The sequence below is a fragment of the Procambarus clarkii genome, chromosome 26, assembly GCF_040958095.1.
Source record: "Procambarus clarkii isolate CNS0578487 chromosome 26, FALCON_Pclarkii_2.0, whole genome shotgun sequence".
NCBI lineage: Eukaryota > Metazoa > Arthropoda > Malacostraca > Decapoda > Cambaridae > Procambarus > Procambarus clarkii.
In genome coordinates, this window is record NC_091175.1 from 4,961,493 (window position 1) to 4,976,492 (window position 15,000).

At 35.9% G+C, this 15,000-nt stretch overlaps 1 protein-coding gene across 27 annotated transcripts in view; it reads left to right on the top strand.

Annotated features, from left to right (window-relative positions):
- The window catches only part of LOC123749090 (uncharacterized), a 61,782-nt gene that overhangs the window by 40,883 nt on the left and 5,899 nt on the right, over positions 1 to 15,000 (top strand). For 18 of the 27 annotated variants that reach the window (XM_069331739.1, XM_069331753.1, XM_069331744.1 and 15 more), the window contains 3 exons: positions 3,613 to 3,705; positions 6,371 to 6,463; positions 7,007 to 7,099. In XM_069331739.1, coding sequence (XP_069187840.1) covers positions 3,613 to 3,705; positions 6,371 to 6,463; positions 7,007 to 7,099 — 279 coding nt within the window. The remainder of the gene's footprint in view (positions 1 to 3,612; positions 3,706 to 6,370; positions 6,464 to 7,006; positions 7,100 to 15,000) is intronic. The other 9 variants (XM_069331754.1, XM_069331746.1, XM_069331759.1 and 6 more) reach the window with 4 other exon arrangements.

The following is a 15,000-nucleotide window of genomic DNA, read 5'->3' on the forward strand; positions in this document are numbered from 1 at the left end:
TTCTTAAATGTAATGAATGATCAGTAGAATAAAATTGCTTATTTCATGAGAAATTTTCTCATATATTTCAGATGCATCATGTGAGTAATGAATGTAAATTTAATCATTTTACTGTAAATTGTATATTGATAAGATACGTTGAGAAGGATCTTAGTGGTATTATCAACGATCTTATCAGTATTTACTAAACATGATTCTTTTTATCTGTGGTGCCGTTTTTTTTTAATCGGATTCTCTCTATTTTTTATCAATGTAGTTCAGATTTAAGTTAGGGGTGAACATTATTATTTAGTTGAATTTCATGTTATCTTCACTTCTCTGTTTATCTGATTGAGTGTTATTCTGCCGGTTTGTTTATCTGTCTGTGTATATATATATATATATATTGAAATGTCACCACTGCTAGGCTAAGGCTCACCTACAAGTGCCTCTGGGAGTTTTTAACATCTGCTGAAGTAGATTTTTCTAAATGTAAACTCTGTCAGCTGAATTATTCGCATACTCTGCGTCATTATATAATGGAATGTAAAAAAAATATCGGCTTTCAGAGATATCACCATCAATGGAATCCAAGAAATGGGTATGTACTTTATTCGTAATGATGTGCTCCCCGGAATTTTAGCGAAGTTTCCAAAATTTGCTTATTGTTGGTAATGCATGCACATGACTGTAAAGCTGCCACCAAGTTGGTTGAGTGTGGAGCAAGACTAGTAACTGTGTGATTCACCATAAATGTAAAGTGCCATGTATAGTGACGGCTGTGAGCCTCTTGTTGAATCACTTGCGATTCAAAAGATTATATATATATATATATATATATATATATATATATATATATATATATATATACATATATATATATATATATATATATATATATATATATATATATATATATATAGCCAAGTTTTCATGAATTAATTATTTTTCGACTACCTAACCTACCTAACCTAACCTAACTTTTTCGGCTACCTAACCTAACCTAACCTATAAGGATAGGTTAGGTTCGGTCATATATCTACGTTAATTTTAACTCCAATAAAAAAAATTGACGTCATACGTAATGAAATGGGTAGCTTTATCATTTCATAAGAAAAAAATTAGAGAAAATATATTAATTCAGGAAAACTTGGCTTATTAGGCAAATCGGGCCTTGCATAGTAGGCTGAGAAGTGCGTTCTGGCTACTAGGTACGACATATATATATATATATATATATATATATATATATATATATATATATATATATATATATATATATATATGTATATATATATATATATATATATATATATATATATATATATATATATATATATATGTATATATATATATATATATATATATATATATATATATATATATATATATATATATATATATATATATATATATAAGCCTATACTTGCATAAACCACAAGTGAAGATTAACAATCTTTGGACAACACCCACCAGTGGGACTCGAACCCAGAAAGCACAACTACCTTCCAGTAGCTGCCATAACTAGTACGCTTTAACCCACTACACCATCAGACCCTACAAAAGAAGTAGAGACTTCGAGATATATATACATCTCAAATATCTCCACTTCCCGAGGGCACCAGATAAGTGTGAGGTTAGTCTGCGTTTTTCATCAAGCCACTGTCAATGTGAAAGAACTCGTGTCCATGCTATAAGCCATGGACACGATATATATAGCATATATATATATGCTATATATATATATATATATATATATATATATATATATATATATATATATATATATATATATATGTCGTACCTAGTAGCCAGAACGCACTTCTCAGCCTACTATACAAGGCCCGATTTGCCTAATAAGCCAAGTTTTCCTGAATTAATATATTTTCTCTAATTTTTTTCTTATGAAATGATAAAGCTACCAATTTCATTACGTATGAGGTCAATTTTTTTTTATTGGAGTTAAAATTAATGTAGATATATGACCGAACCTAACCAACCCTACCTAACCTAACCTAACCTATCTTTATAGGTTAGGTTAGGTTAGGTAGCCGAAAAAGTTAGGTTAGGTAGTCGAAAAATAATTAATTCATGAAAACTTGGCTTATTAGGCAAATCGGGCCTTGCATAGTAGGCAGAGAAGTGCGTTCTGGCTACTAGGCACGACATATATATATATATATATATATATATATATATATATATATATATATATATATATATATATATATATATATATGTGTCGTACCTAGTAGCCAGAACGCACTTAGAGTTCCAGAGTTCTTAGTGATATATATATATATATATATATATATATATATATATATATATATGTCGTGCCTAGTAGCCAGAACGCACTTCTCTGCCTACTATATATATATATATATATATATATATATATATATATATATATATATATATATATATATATATATATATATATATATATATATATGTGTGTGTGTGTGTGTGTGTGGCCGAAAAAGTTAGGTTAGGTAGTCGAAGAACAATTATTTCATGAAAACTTGGCTTATTAGGCAAATCGGGCCTTGCATAGTAGGCCGAGAAGTGCGTTCTGGCTACTAGGTACGACATATATATATATATATATATACATATATATATATATATATATATATATATATATATATATATATACATATATATATATATATATATATATATATATATATATATATATATATATATACATATATATATATATATATATATATATATATATATATATATATATATATATATATATATATATATGTTATTAAATATGACCGAAAAAGTAAGATTAATAATTCTAACACGAATTTTCTCAATCTTTCGTACATTTCTTTTCACTGTTGGAGGTAATTCAAAAATCAATTCTCCAAAATTCATTTTTATTACTAGTCTGACGCGACACTTGAGCGTGTTTCGTAAAACTTATTACATTTTCAAAGACTTTACACATACACAACTGAATAGAACTTACATATCTCCGATTTGTTTATATCTACATTTGAGTGAGGTGGTATTTAATAGGGTATTAATTTCATCAACACAAGACAGAACTATAGGGTATTAATAGTACCTATAGAACTATAGGGTACTATACTAATAGAACTATATAGTATTAATAATATTAATAGTATTAATAAGTTTTACGAAACGCGCTCAAGTGTCGCGTCAGACTAGTAATAAAAATGAATTTTGGAGAATTGATTTTTGAATTACCTCCAACAGTGAAAAGAAATGTACGAAAGATTGACAACGTTCGTGTTAGAATTATTAATCTTACGTTTTCGGTCATATTTAATAATATATGTCTACAGGAAAGACTGCTACCAAAATATACTAATATATATATATATATATATATATATATATATATATATATATATATATATATATATATATATATATATATATATATATATATATATATATATATATATATCACTAAGAACTCTTTGACCCGGCCAGGATTCGAACTCATTTCGTCTAGGATCACCCTTAAACTTACACAGTACCGTGACCACCAATGATCGTCTAGATGATCATTGGTGCGGTGGTCACGGTACTGTGTAAGTTTAAGGGTTATATATTTAAAGATAACAAAGATAGATAACTCATTTACAGATTACAAAAAGGAAAAGCAAGTCATCGAGGGCGAGTCCGAAAGCCATGATGAAGATGAGAGTGAAGAGGAAGAAAGCTCACAATCCTCCTCTAGTAGGTCTATGTCTCCTTATATCAAATTATTTATCAGTAGAATAAAATTTTATATTTCATATATTTCTGATAAATTTCAAATGCTTCTTATGTCTAATGATTGTAAATTAAATTCTGAACATATAAATGACATAACTACTCAGATATGTTGAGAAGGACCTATGTGGCTCTTTAAATGATCTCATCAGTATTTCCTTAACCTAATTAAATTTATCTATGGTGCAGTTCTTCAAATAGTGTTCTCTCTGTTTTGATATATGAATATTAGGTTTAAATTAGGGGTGAAAGTTATTATTTACTTAACGTTCACGTTATCTTGTCTTTACTTGTCTGTCACTGTCTGCTTGAGTGTTTTTCTGTCGGTTTAATTCTCTGTCTATGAGGCTCTTTCTTTCTCTCTCTCTCTCTCTCTCTCTCTCTCTCTCTCTCTCTCTCTCTCTCTCTCTCTCTCTCTCTCTCTCTCTCTCTCTCTCTCTCTCTCTCTCTCTCTCTCTCTCTCTCTCTCTCGTTATATATATATATATATATATATATATATATATATATATATATATATATATATATATATATATATATGTATGTATATATTTGGCCTATTAATGCAACTCTTATTTTAAGGGCCCAAAAACCCTTCTTATGCGGCTCTTATTTGTATCCACCTAATTCCCAATCTTTTTTCCATTGTACCTCACATCACTTCACCTCTCTCCTGCCTTTATATATGTCCATTACTTGTCTTGTAAATCATTCCTTCTGAAGATGTATTAATATACAAAAGTACTTAAGGAAATTCCTGTTTCAATTCTTCTCTTGTGGTCTGACACTGTCACATTTTTCATCATGTAATTTCCGTAATATATTCAGACGGATATATATATATATATATATAATATATATATATATATATATATATATACATATATATATATATATATATATATATATATATATATATATATATATATATATATATCGTACCTAGTAGCCAGAACGCACTTCTCTGCCTACTATGCAAGGCCCGATTTGCCTAATAAGCCAAGTTATCATGAATTATTTGTTTTTCGACTACCTAACCTAACCTAACTTTTTCAGCTACCTAACCTAACCTAACCTATAAAGATAGGTTAGGTTAGGTAGGGTTGCTAAGGTTCGGTCATATATTTACGTTAATTTTAACTCCAATAAAAAAAATTGACCTCATACATAATGAAATTGGTAGCTTTATCATTTCATAAGAAAAAAATTTGAGAAAATATATTAATTCAGGAAAACTTGGCTTATTAGGTAAATCGGGCCTTGCATAGTAGGCCGAGTATGACGTTCCGGCTGCTAGGTACAACATATATATATATATATATATATATATATATATATATATATATATATATATATATATATATATATATATATATATGTATATGTATATATATATATATATATATATATATATATATATATATATATATATATATATATATATATGCAAACAAGCCTGAATGGTCCCCAGGACTATATACAACTGAAAACTCACACCCCAGAAGTGACTCGAACCCATACTGCCAGGAGCAACGCAACTGGTATGTACAGGGACGCCTTAATCCGCTTGACCATCACGACCGGACATAAGGAAGTGATAGCCGAAGCTATTTGAACCACTTCCCCGCCGGCACTCGGATGGTAATCTTGGGCAAAGCATTTTATCAAATCACCTCATTCTTTGGGGCACACGTGAGGAACACAAATGCAAACAAGCCTGAATGGTCCCCAGGACAATATACAACTGAAAACTCTTTGCTTTGCCCAAGATTACCATCCGAGTGCCGGCGGGGAAGTGGTTCAAATAGCTTCGGCTATCACTTCCTTATGTCCGGTCGTGATGGTCAAGCGGATTAAGGCGTCCCTGTACATACCAGTTGCGTTGCTCCTGGCAGTATGGGTTCGAGTCACTTCTGGGGTGTGAGTTTTCAGTTGTATATAGTCCTGGGGACCATTCAGGCTTGTTTGCATTTGTGTTCCTCACGTGTGCCCCAAAGAATGAGGTGATTTGATAAAATGCTATGCCCAAGATTACCATCCGAGTGCCGGCGGGGAAGTGGTTCAAATAGCTTCGGCTATCACTTCCTTATGTCTGGTCGTGATGGTCAAGCGGATTAAGGCGTCCCTGTACATACCAGTTGCGTTGCTCCTGGCAGTATGGGTTCGAGTCACTTCTGGGGTGTGAGTTTTCAGTTATATATATATATATATATATATATATATATATATATATGTACATATATATATATATATATATATATATATATATATGTACATATATATATATATATATATATATATATATATATATATATATATATATATATATATTTATATATATATATATATATATATATATATATGAGAAGAAAATATCAAAGTGTTCAGTGAAGATCCACAAGGTCTTCTCTGAATACTCTTTATTTTTTTATCAGAGGCTACGGGTTTCTTTACTTGCACCAGAGGTGGTTCCCCGTCTAGGTAAATAAAAAAAAAATATATATATATATATATATATATATATATATATATATATATATATATATATATATATATATATATATATATATATATATATATATATATATATATATATGAATACAAAGACTGATAAATGACTCATTTACAGATTCCAACAAGCAACAGAAAGTCATCGGGGGCGAGTCCGAAAGCTCAGATGAAGGTCAGAGTGAAGAGGAAGAAGGCTCACAATCCTCCTCTAGTAGGTCTATGTCTCCTTATATCAAATTATTTATCAGTAGAATAAAATTTTATACTTCATAAACTTCTGATAAATTTCAAATGCTTTATATGTCTAATGATTGTAAATTAAATTCTGAACATATAAATGATATAACTACTCAGATATGTTCAGAAGGACCTATGTGGTGTTTTAAATGATCTCATCAGTATTTCCTTAACCAAATTAAATTTATCTATGGTGCAGTTCTTCAAATAGTGTTCACTCTGTTTTGATATATGAATATCAGGTTTAAATTAGGGGTGAAAATTATTATTTACTTGACGTTCACGTTATCTTGTCTTTACTTGTCTGTCACTGTCTGCTTGAGTGTTTTTCTGTCGGTAAGAAAATATCAAAGTGTTCAGTGAAGATCCACAAGGTCTTCTCTGAATACTCTTTATTTTTTTCTCCGAGGCTACGGGTTCCTATACTTGCACCAGAGGTGGTTCCCCGTCTAGGTAAATTAAAAAAAAATATATATATATATAAGAATACAAAGACTGATAACTGATTTATTTACAGATTACAACAAGCAACAGCATGTCATCGGGGGCGAGTCCGAAAGCCAAGATGAAGGTCAGAGTGAAGAGGGAAAAAGCTCACAGGTCTCCTCTAGTAGGTCTATGTCTCCTTAAATTTACTTAATTATCAGTAGAAGAAAATTTCAAACTTCATCATAAATTTTCTGATAAATTTCAAATGCCTCATATGTATAATGATTGTAAATTATTTCCTGAACATATAAATGATATAACTACTCAGATATGTTGAGAAGGACCTATGTGGCTCTTTAAATGATCTCATCAGTATTTCCTTAACTTAATTAAATTTATCTATGGTTCAGTTCTTCAAATAGTGTTCTCTCTGTTTTGATATATGAGTATCAGGTTTAAATTAGGGGCGATAATTATTATTTACTTGACGTTCACATTATCTTGTCTTTACTTGTCTGTCACTCTCTGCTTGAGTGTTTTTCTGTCGGTTTAATTCTCTGTCTGAGAGGCTCTTTCTTTCTCTTTCTCTCTCTCTCTCTCTCTCTCTCTCTCTCTCTCTCTCTCTCTCTCTCTCTCTCTCTCTCTCTCTCTCTCTCTCTCTCTCTCTCTCTCTCTCTCTCTCTCTCTCTCTCTCTCTCTCTCTCTCTCTCTCGCTTTATATATATATGTAAATATATATATATATATATATATATATATATATATATATATATATATATATATATATATATATATGTATATATATATATATATATATATATATATATATATATATATATATATATATATATATATATATATATATATATATATATATATGACAATGTCAGACCACGGAGGAAAAATGAAACAGGAATTTCCTTAAGTACTTTCGTATATTAATATACGAAAGTACTTAAGGAAATTCCTGTTTCATTTTTCCTCCGTGGTCTGACATTGTCACATTTTTAATCACGTGTTTATTTTCGTGATATACACAAACACACACACATATATATATATATATATATATATATATATATATGTCGTACCTAGTAGCCAGAACTCACTTCTCAGCCTACTATGCAAGGCCCGATTTGCCTAATAAGCCAAGTTTTCACGAATTAATGGTTTTCGTCTACCTAACCTACCTAACCTAACCTAACCTAGCTTTTTTTGGCTACCTAACCTAACCTTACCTATATATATAGGTTAGGTTAGGTTAGGTAGGGTTGGTTAGGTTCGGTCATATATCTACGTTAATTTTAACTCCAATAAAAAAAATTGACCTCATACATAGTGAAAAGGGTAGCTTTATCATTTCATAAGAAAAAAATTATAGTAAATATATTAATTCAGGAAAACTTGGCTTATTAGGCAAATCGGGCCTTGAATAGTAGGCTGAGAAGTGAGTTCTGGCTACTAGGTACGACATATATATATATATATATATATATATATATATATATATATATATATATATATATATATATATATATATGCGAACAAGCCTGAATGGTCCCCAGGACTATATGCGAATGAAAACTCACACCCCAGAAGTGACTCGAACCCATACTCCCAGAAGCAACGCAACTGGTAACTAAAGGGCGCCTTAATCCGCTTGACCATCACGGCCGTCAAAAGGAAGTGATAGCCGAGGCTATTTGAGCCACTTCCCCGACGGCAACTCGGATGGTAATCTTGGGCATAGCATTTCACCAAATCACCTCATTCTTTGGGGCACACGTGAGGAACACAAATGCGAACAAGCCTTTAGTTGCGTTGCTTCTGGGAGTATGGGTTCGAGTCACTTCTGGGGTGTGAGTTTTCATTCGCATATAGTCCTGGGGACCATTCAGGCTTGTTCGCATTTGTGTTCCTCACGTGTGCCCCAAAGAATGATGTGATTTGGTGAAATGCTATGCCCAAGATTACCATCCGAGTTGCCGTCGGGGAAGTGGCTCAAATAGCCTCGGCTATCACTTCCTTTTGACGGCCGTGATGGTCAAGCGGATTAAGGCGCCCTGTAGTTACCAGTTGCGTTGCTTCTGGGAGTATGGGTTCGAGTCACTTCTGGGGTGTGAGTTTTCATTCGCATATAGTCCTGGGGATCATTCAGGCTTGTTCGCATTTGTGTTCCTCACGTGTGCCCCAAAGAATGAGGTGATTTGGTGAAATGCTATGCCCAAGATTACCATCCGAGTTGCCGTCGGGGAAGTGGCTCAAATAGCCTCGGCTATCACTTCCTTTTGACGGCCGTGATGGTCAAGCGGATTAAGGCGCCCTGTAGTTACCAGTTGCGTTGCTTCTGGGAGTATGGGTTCGAGTCACTTCTGGGGTGTGAGTTTTCATTCGCATATAGTCCTGGGGACCATTCAGGCTTGTTCGCATTTGTGTTCCTCACGTGTGCCCCAAAGAATGAGGTGATTTGGTGAAATGCTATGCCCAAGATTACCATCCGAGTTGCCGTCGGGGAAGTGGCTCAAATAGCCTCGGCTATCACTTCCTTTTGACGGCCGTGATGGTCAAGCGGATTAAGGCGCCCTGTAGTTACCAGTTGCGTTGCTTCTGGGAGTATGGGTTCGAGTCACTTCTGGGGTGTGAGTTTTCATTCGCATATAGTCCTGGGGACCATTCAGGCTTGTTCGCATTTGTGTTCCTCACGTGTGCCCCAAAGAATGAGGTGATTTGGTGAAATGCTATGCCCAAGATTACCATCCGAGTTGCCGTCGGGGAAGTGGCTCAAATAGCCTCGGCTATCACTTCCTTTTGACGGCCGTGATGGTCAAGCGGATTAAGGCGCCCTGTAGTTACCAGTTGCGTTGCTTCTGGGAGTATGGGTTCGAGTCACTTCTGGGGTGTGAGTTTTCATTCGCATATAGTCCTGGGGACCATTCAGGCTTGTTCGCATTTGTGTTCCTCACGTGTGCCCCAAAGAATGAGGTGATTTGGTGAAATGCTATGCCCAAGATTACCATCCGAGTTGCCGTCGGGGAAGTGGCTCAAATAGCCTCGGCTATCACTTCCTTTTGACGGCCGTGATGGTCAAGCGGATTAAGGCGCCCTGTAGTTACCAGTTGCGTTGCTTCTGGGAGTATGGGTTCGAGTCACTTCTGGGGTGTGAGTTTTCATTCATATATATATATATATATATATATATATATATATATATATATATATATATATATATATATATATATATATATATATATATATATGCATATATATATATATATATATATATATATATATATATATATATATATATATATATATATATATATATATATATATATTTACATATATATATATAAAGCGAGCGAGCGAGAGAGAGAGAGGGAGAGAGAGAGAGAGAGAGAGAGAGAGAGAGAGAGAGAGAGAGAGAGAGAGAGAGAGAGAGAGAGAGAGAAAGAGAAAGAAAGAGCCTCATAGACAGAGAATTAAACCGACAGAAAAACACTCAAGCAGACAGTGACAGACAAGTAAAGACAAGATAACGTGAATGTCAAGTAAATAATAATTTTCACCCCTAATTTAAACCTGTGTGTGTGTGTGTGTGTGTGTGTGTGTGTGTGTGTGTGTGTGTGTGTGTGTGTTTTTGTGTGTGTGTGTGTGTATTTACTTAGTTGTGCTTGCGGGGGTTGAGCTCTGCTCTTTCGGCCCGCCTCTCAACTGTTTCTACTACTACTTTTTTTTGCCGCACCACACACACACACACACACTCACCAGGAAGCAGCCCGTGACAGCTGACTAACTCCCTGGTACCTATTTACTGCTAGGTAACAGGGGGGCATAGTGTAAAAGAAACTCTGCCCATCGTTTCTCGCCGCGCCCGGGATCGAATCCGGGAGCACAGGATCACGTGCCCAACGTGCTGTCCGCTCAGCCACCGGTGTGTGTGTGTGTACTCACCTAGTTATGCTTGCGGGGGTTAATCTCTGGCTCTTTGGTCCCGCCTCTCAACCGTCAATCAACAGGTGTACAGGTTCCTGAGCCTACTGGGCTCTATCATATCTACCCTTGAAACTGTGTATGGAGTCAGCCTCCACCACATTACTTCCTAATGCATTCCACTTGTCAACCACTCTGACACTAAAAAAGTTCCTTCTAATATCTCTGTGGCTCATTTGGGCACTCAGTTTCCACCTGTGTTCCCTTGTACGTGTTCCCCTTGTGTTAAATAGACTGTCTTTATCTACCCTATCAATTCCCTTCAGAATCTTGAATGTGGTGATCATGTCCCCCTTAACTCTTCTGTCTTCCAGCGAAGTGAGGTTTAATTCCCGTAGTCTCTCCTCGTAGCTCATACCTCTCAGCTCGGGTACTAGTCTGGTGGCAAACCTTTGAACCTTTTCCAGTTTAGTCTTATCCTTGACTAGATATGGACTCCATGCTGGGGCTGCATACTCCAGGATTGGCCTGACATATGTGGTATACAAAGTTCTGAATGATTCTTTACACAAGTTTCTGAATGCCGTTCGTATGTTGGCCAGCCTGGCATATGCCGGTGATGTTATCCGCTTGATATGTGCTGCAGGAGACAGGTCTGGCGTGATATCAACCCCCAAGTCTTTTTCCTTCTCTGACTCCTGAAGAATTTCCTCTCTCAGATGATACCTTGTATCTGGCCTCCTGCTCCCTACACCTATCTTCATTACATTACATTTGGTTGGGTTAAACTCTAACAACCATTTGTTCGACCATTCCTTCAGCTTGTCTAGGTCTTCTTGAAGCCTCAAACAATCCTCTTCTGTTTTAATCCTTCTCATAATTTTAGCATCGTCTGCAAACATTGAGAGAAATGAATCGATACCCTCTGGGAGATCATTTACATATATCAGAAACAAGATAGGACCGAGTACAGAGCCCTGTGTGACTCCACTGGTGAATTCACGCCAATCGGAGGTCTCACCCCTCACCGTAACTCTCTGCTTCCTATTGTTTAGATACTCCCTTATCCACTGGAGCACCTTACCAGCTACACCTGCCTGTCTCTCCAGCTTATGTACCAGCCTCTTATGCGGTACTGTGTCAAAGGCTTTCCGACAATCCAAGAAAATGCAGTCCGCCCAGCCCTCTCTTTCTTGCTTAATCTTTGTCACCTGATCATAGAATTCTATCAAGCCTGTAAGGCAAGATTTACCCTCCCTGAACCCATGTTGGCGATTTGTCACGAAGTCCCTTCTCTCCAGATGTGTTACCAGGTTTTTTCTCACGATCTTCTCCATCACCTTGCATGGTATACAAGTCACGGACACTGGCCTGTAGTTAAGTGCCTCTTGCCTGTCGCCCTTTTTGTATATTGGGACCACATTCGCCGTCTTCCATATTTCTGGTAGGTCTCCCGTCTCCAGTGACTTACTATGGAGAGTGGCAAGCAAAGTGTGTGTGTGAGTGTGCGTGTGTGTGTGTACTCACCTATATGTGTGTGTGTGTGTGTGTGTGTGTGTGTGTGTGTGTGTGTGTGTGTGTGTGTGCGTAAGTCACGAAAATTAACTCGTGATGAAAAATGTGAGTGTCAGACCACGAAGGAAGTGGGCTGATATATATATATATATATATATATATATATATATATATATATATATATATATATATATATATATATATATATATATATATATGTCGTACCTAGTAGCCAGAACTCACTTCTCAGCCTACTATGCAAGGCCAAATTTGCCTAGTAAGCCAAGTTTTCATGAATTAATCGTTTTTCGACTACCTAACCTACCTAACCTAACCTAACCTAACTTTTTCGGCTACCTAACCTAACCTATAAAGATAGGTTAGGTTAGGTTAGGTAGGGTTGGTTAGGTTTGGTCATATATCTACGTTAATTTTAACTCCAATAAAAAAAAATTGACATCATACATAATGAAATGGGCAGCTTTATCATTTCATAAGAAAAAAATTAGAGAAAATATATTAATTGAGGAAAACTTGGCTTATTAGGCAAATTTGGTCTTGCATTTTAGGCTGAGAAGTGCGTTCTGGCTACTAGGTTCGACATATATATATATAATGTAATGCACCTCAATATTGTATGGAGGTGTGGAAGGCATACTCACATAGCTAATGTAGTACCCAGACATCTGCAGCTCATCTGGCTTCCTTCACTCAGCTTCGGATAGTTTAAAACAAATCACACAGTAACCAAAGGGTGTCTGTCCAGGTCTTCTCTACGTCTGCCATCCTGCAGATCTAAGACAGTTACCGTCCTTTACACAAGCACATTCACTTGTCAATCTGAGGGTAAGGAGTGACTCGTTCTAGGGCATGTGCAAAGGGGTAAAGTAATATTTCACGTACACTTGTAGACGAGAGAAAGAGGCTGAGCTCATCCCATGCACTATCAGAGGAGGAGGAGGTCTGTCCCGGAAAGCCCTCACCAACCTACTGTCTGGCGACTAATGAAATGTTTTCGATCACACATTCCTCCCTACCTACCCAACCACATCCGCGGGCGTCCACCATCAGCTGCAAGTCTCCCTCCTTCAGCTGTTCATCATCAATCACCAGACAATTCCTTATATTACTTTTTTGTTTATCATTAAAGAGAGGTGGGAACCTAATATTTAGTTTTTATTACAAGAAACCTGCCACCTCAGGTCAATCGCGGGAGTTGTGATCATTACGACCAGGCTCAGTAGAGAGAGGCTGGGTAATGCGGAGTATGGACCATCCCTCGCTCCCTTACCCCCACACATCCGGCGCCAGTCTCGGCCCCTCCTCCATAACCTCCACCCCCTCATTCACCTGCCATCTCATCCATTACTGCTCAATTCCTTAACTCACCTTCTCATTATATCTTCGTTTGATTGTCTGTATTTCTTCTTCAGAAACTTGGAAACATATCAGATATATAAGCAGAGAAATTGATGTAACAATGTTCAGATTAAGGCTGGGACACATCAAACTGCAGCACACAGTTGTAAATATAGAACAGTCACCTGCATTCACTATCATGTGGTTTAAACGATCGAACACTATATCCTTCACTGTTTCAGACATCATAGCACCAGAGTGAATTTCAAACAAATATTTAGCGGCCTTAAAATACCCTTCATCATCAAGCATAAATCAGGAGATGACTTCTCGTTACATGAAAATAACCAATTTGTGCAATATATAGCATTAAATTTATTAAGCTTCCTTTAAGCAGTTCAACACATTAAACACGTGTTCTGTATCATGTCGTTGTTCCCATCAAATCATTCTGCTCCTATTCAATTCGTTGTGTGCATCATATGTACTTGCCATTCTACTTTATCATCTATCTTTGCTTTCTATCTTTTTTGTGTTTACTCTCCAATATGCATAAATTAAACATTCCAAATCACACCATTTATTAAGTTTAACATTTACTTGACAGTCACCTTCCAGCATCTTTTAATCATTCCTTAACTAAAACTATTTGTCTATCAGGTGAAAATAGACAAATATAGTTTCGCTCAACGTTTTCTTAACTCCATTATGCCTCATTCGACTTTAAAATACTCAAGTTCCCCATCTTTTTATCAATTCTATACCCCCTTGTGTTAAACAGTCTTTGCATTCCCTATCACTTCCTTAAGGAAACTTGTATGTGACAATCATGTCTCCAGAGATTTTATTCGTGTTTTATGAGATATAAATCGCACCAACTCATTATTTTTATTTTACCTCCATACATTTTTCCATATATCAATCTATCTATATATCCTACTGAAATGGAGTGAGAGAGAGAGACAGCGACAGAGAGAGAGGGGGGGGGGAGACAAGGATAGAGGGAGAGGGGCAAAGGGAGAGCGGGAGGAGAAAAAGTGGTTGGTAACTGCCTTTTGATCTACTGGAGACCAGACGACATAAGGAAGAACTCTTCAGAGGTTCTTTGGTTACCGTGTGGACAGCTGATAGAACCCAGTAGGCACAACTTGGTAAGTACACAGTTTACGGTCATAAGCCAGACATCCTGTTTCCCACACTTCCCTAACCTAACCTTCCACATACTGCACCCGGTCTCCTAGGTCTGGTAATGCCATGTGTTGCCAGCACGCGTAATTC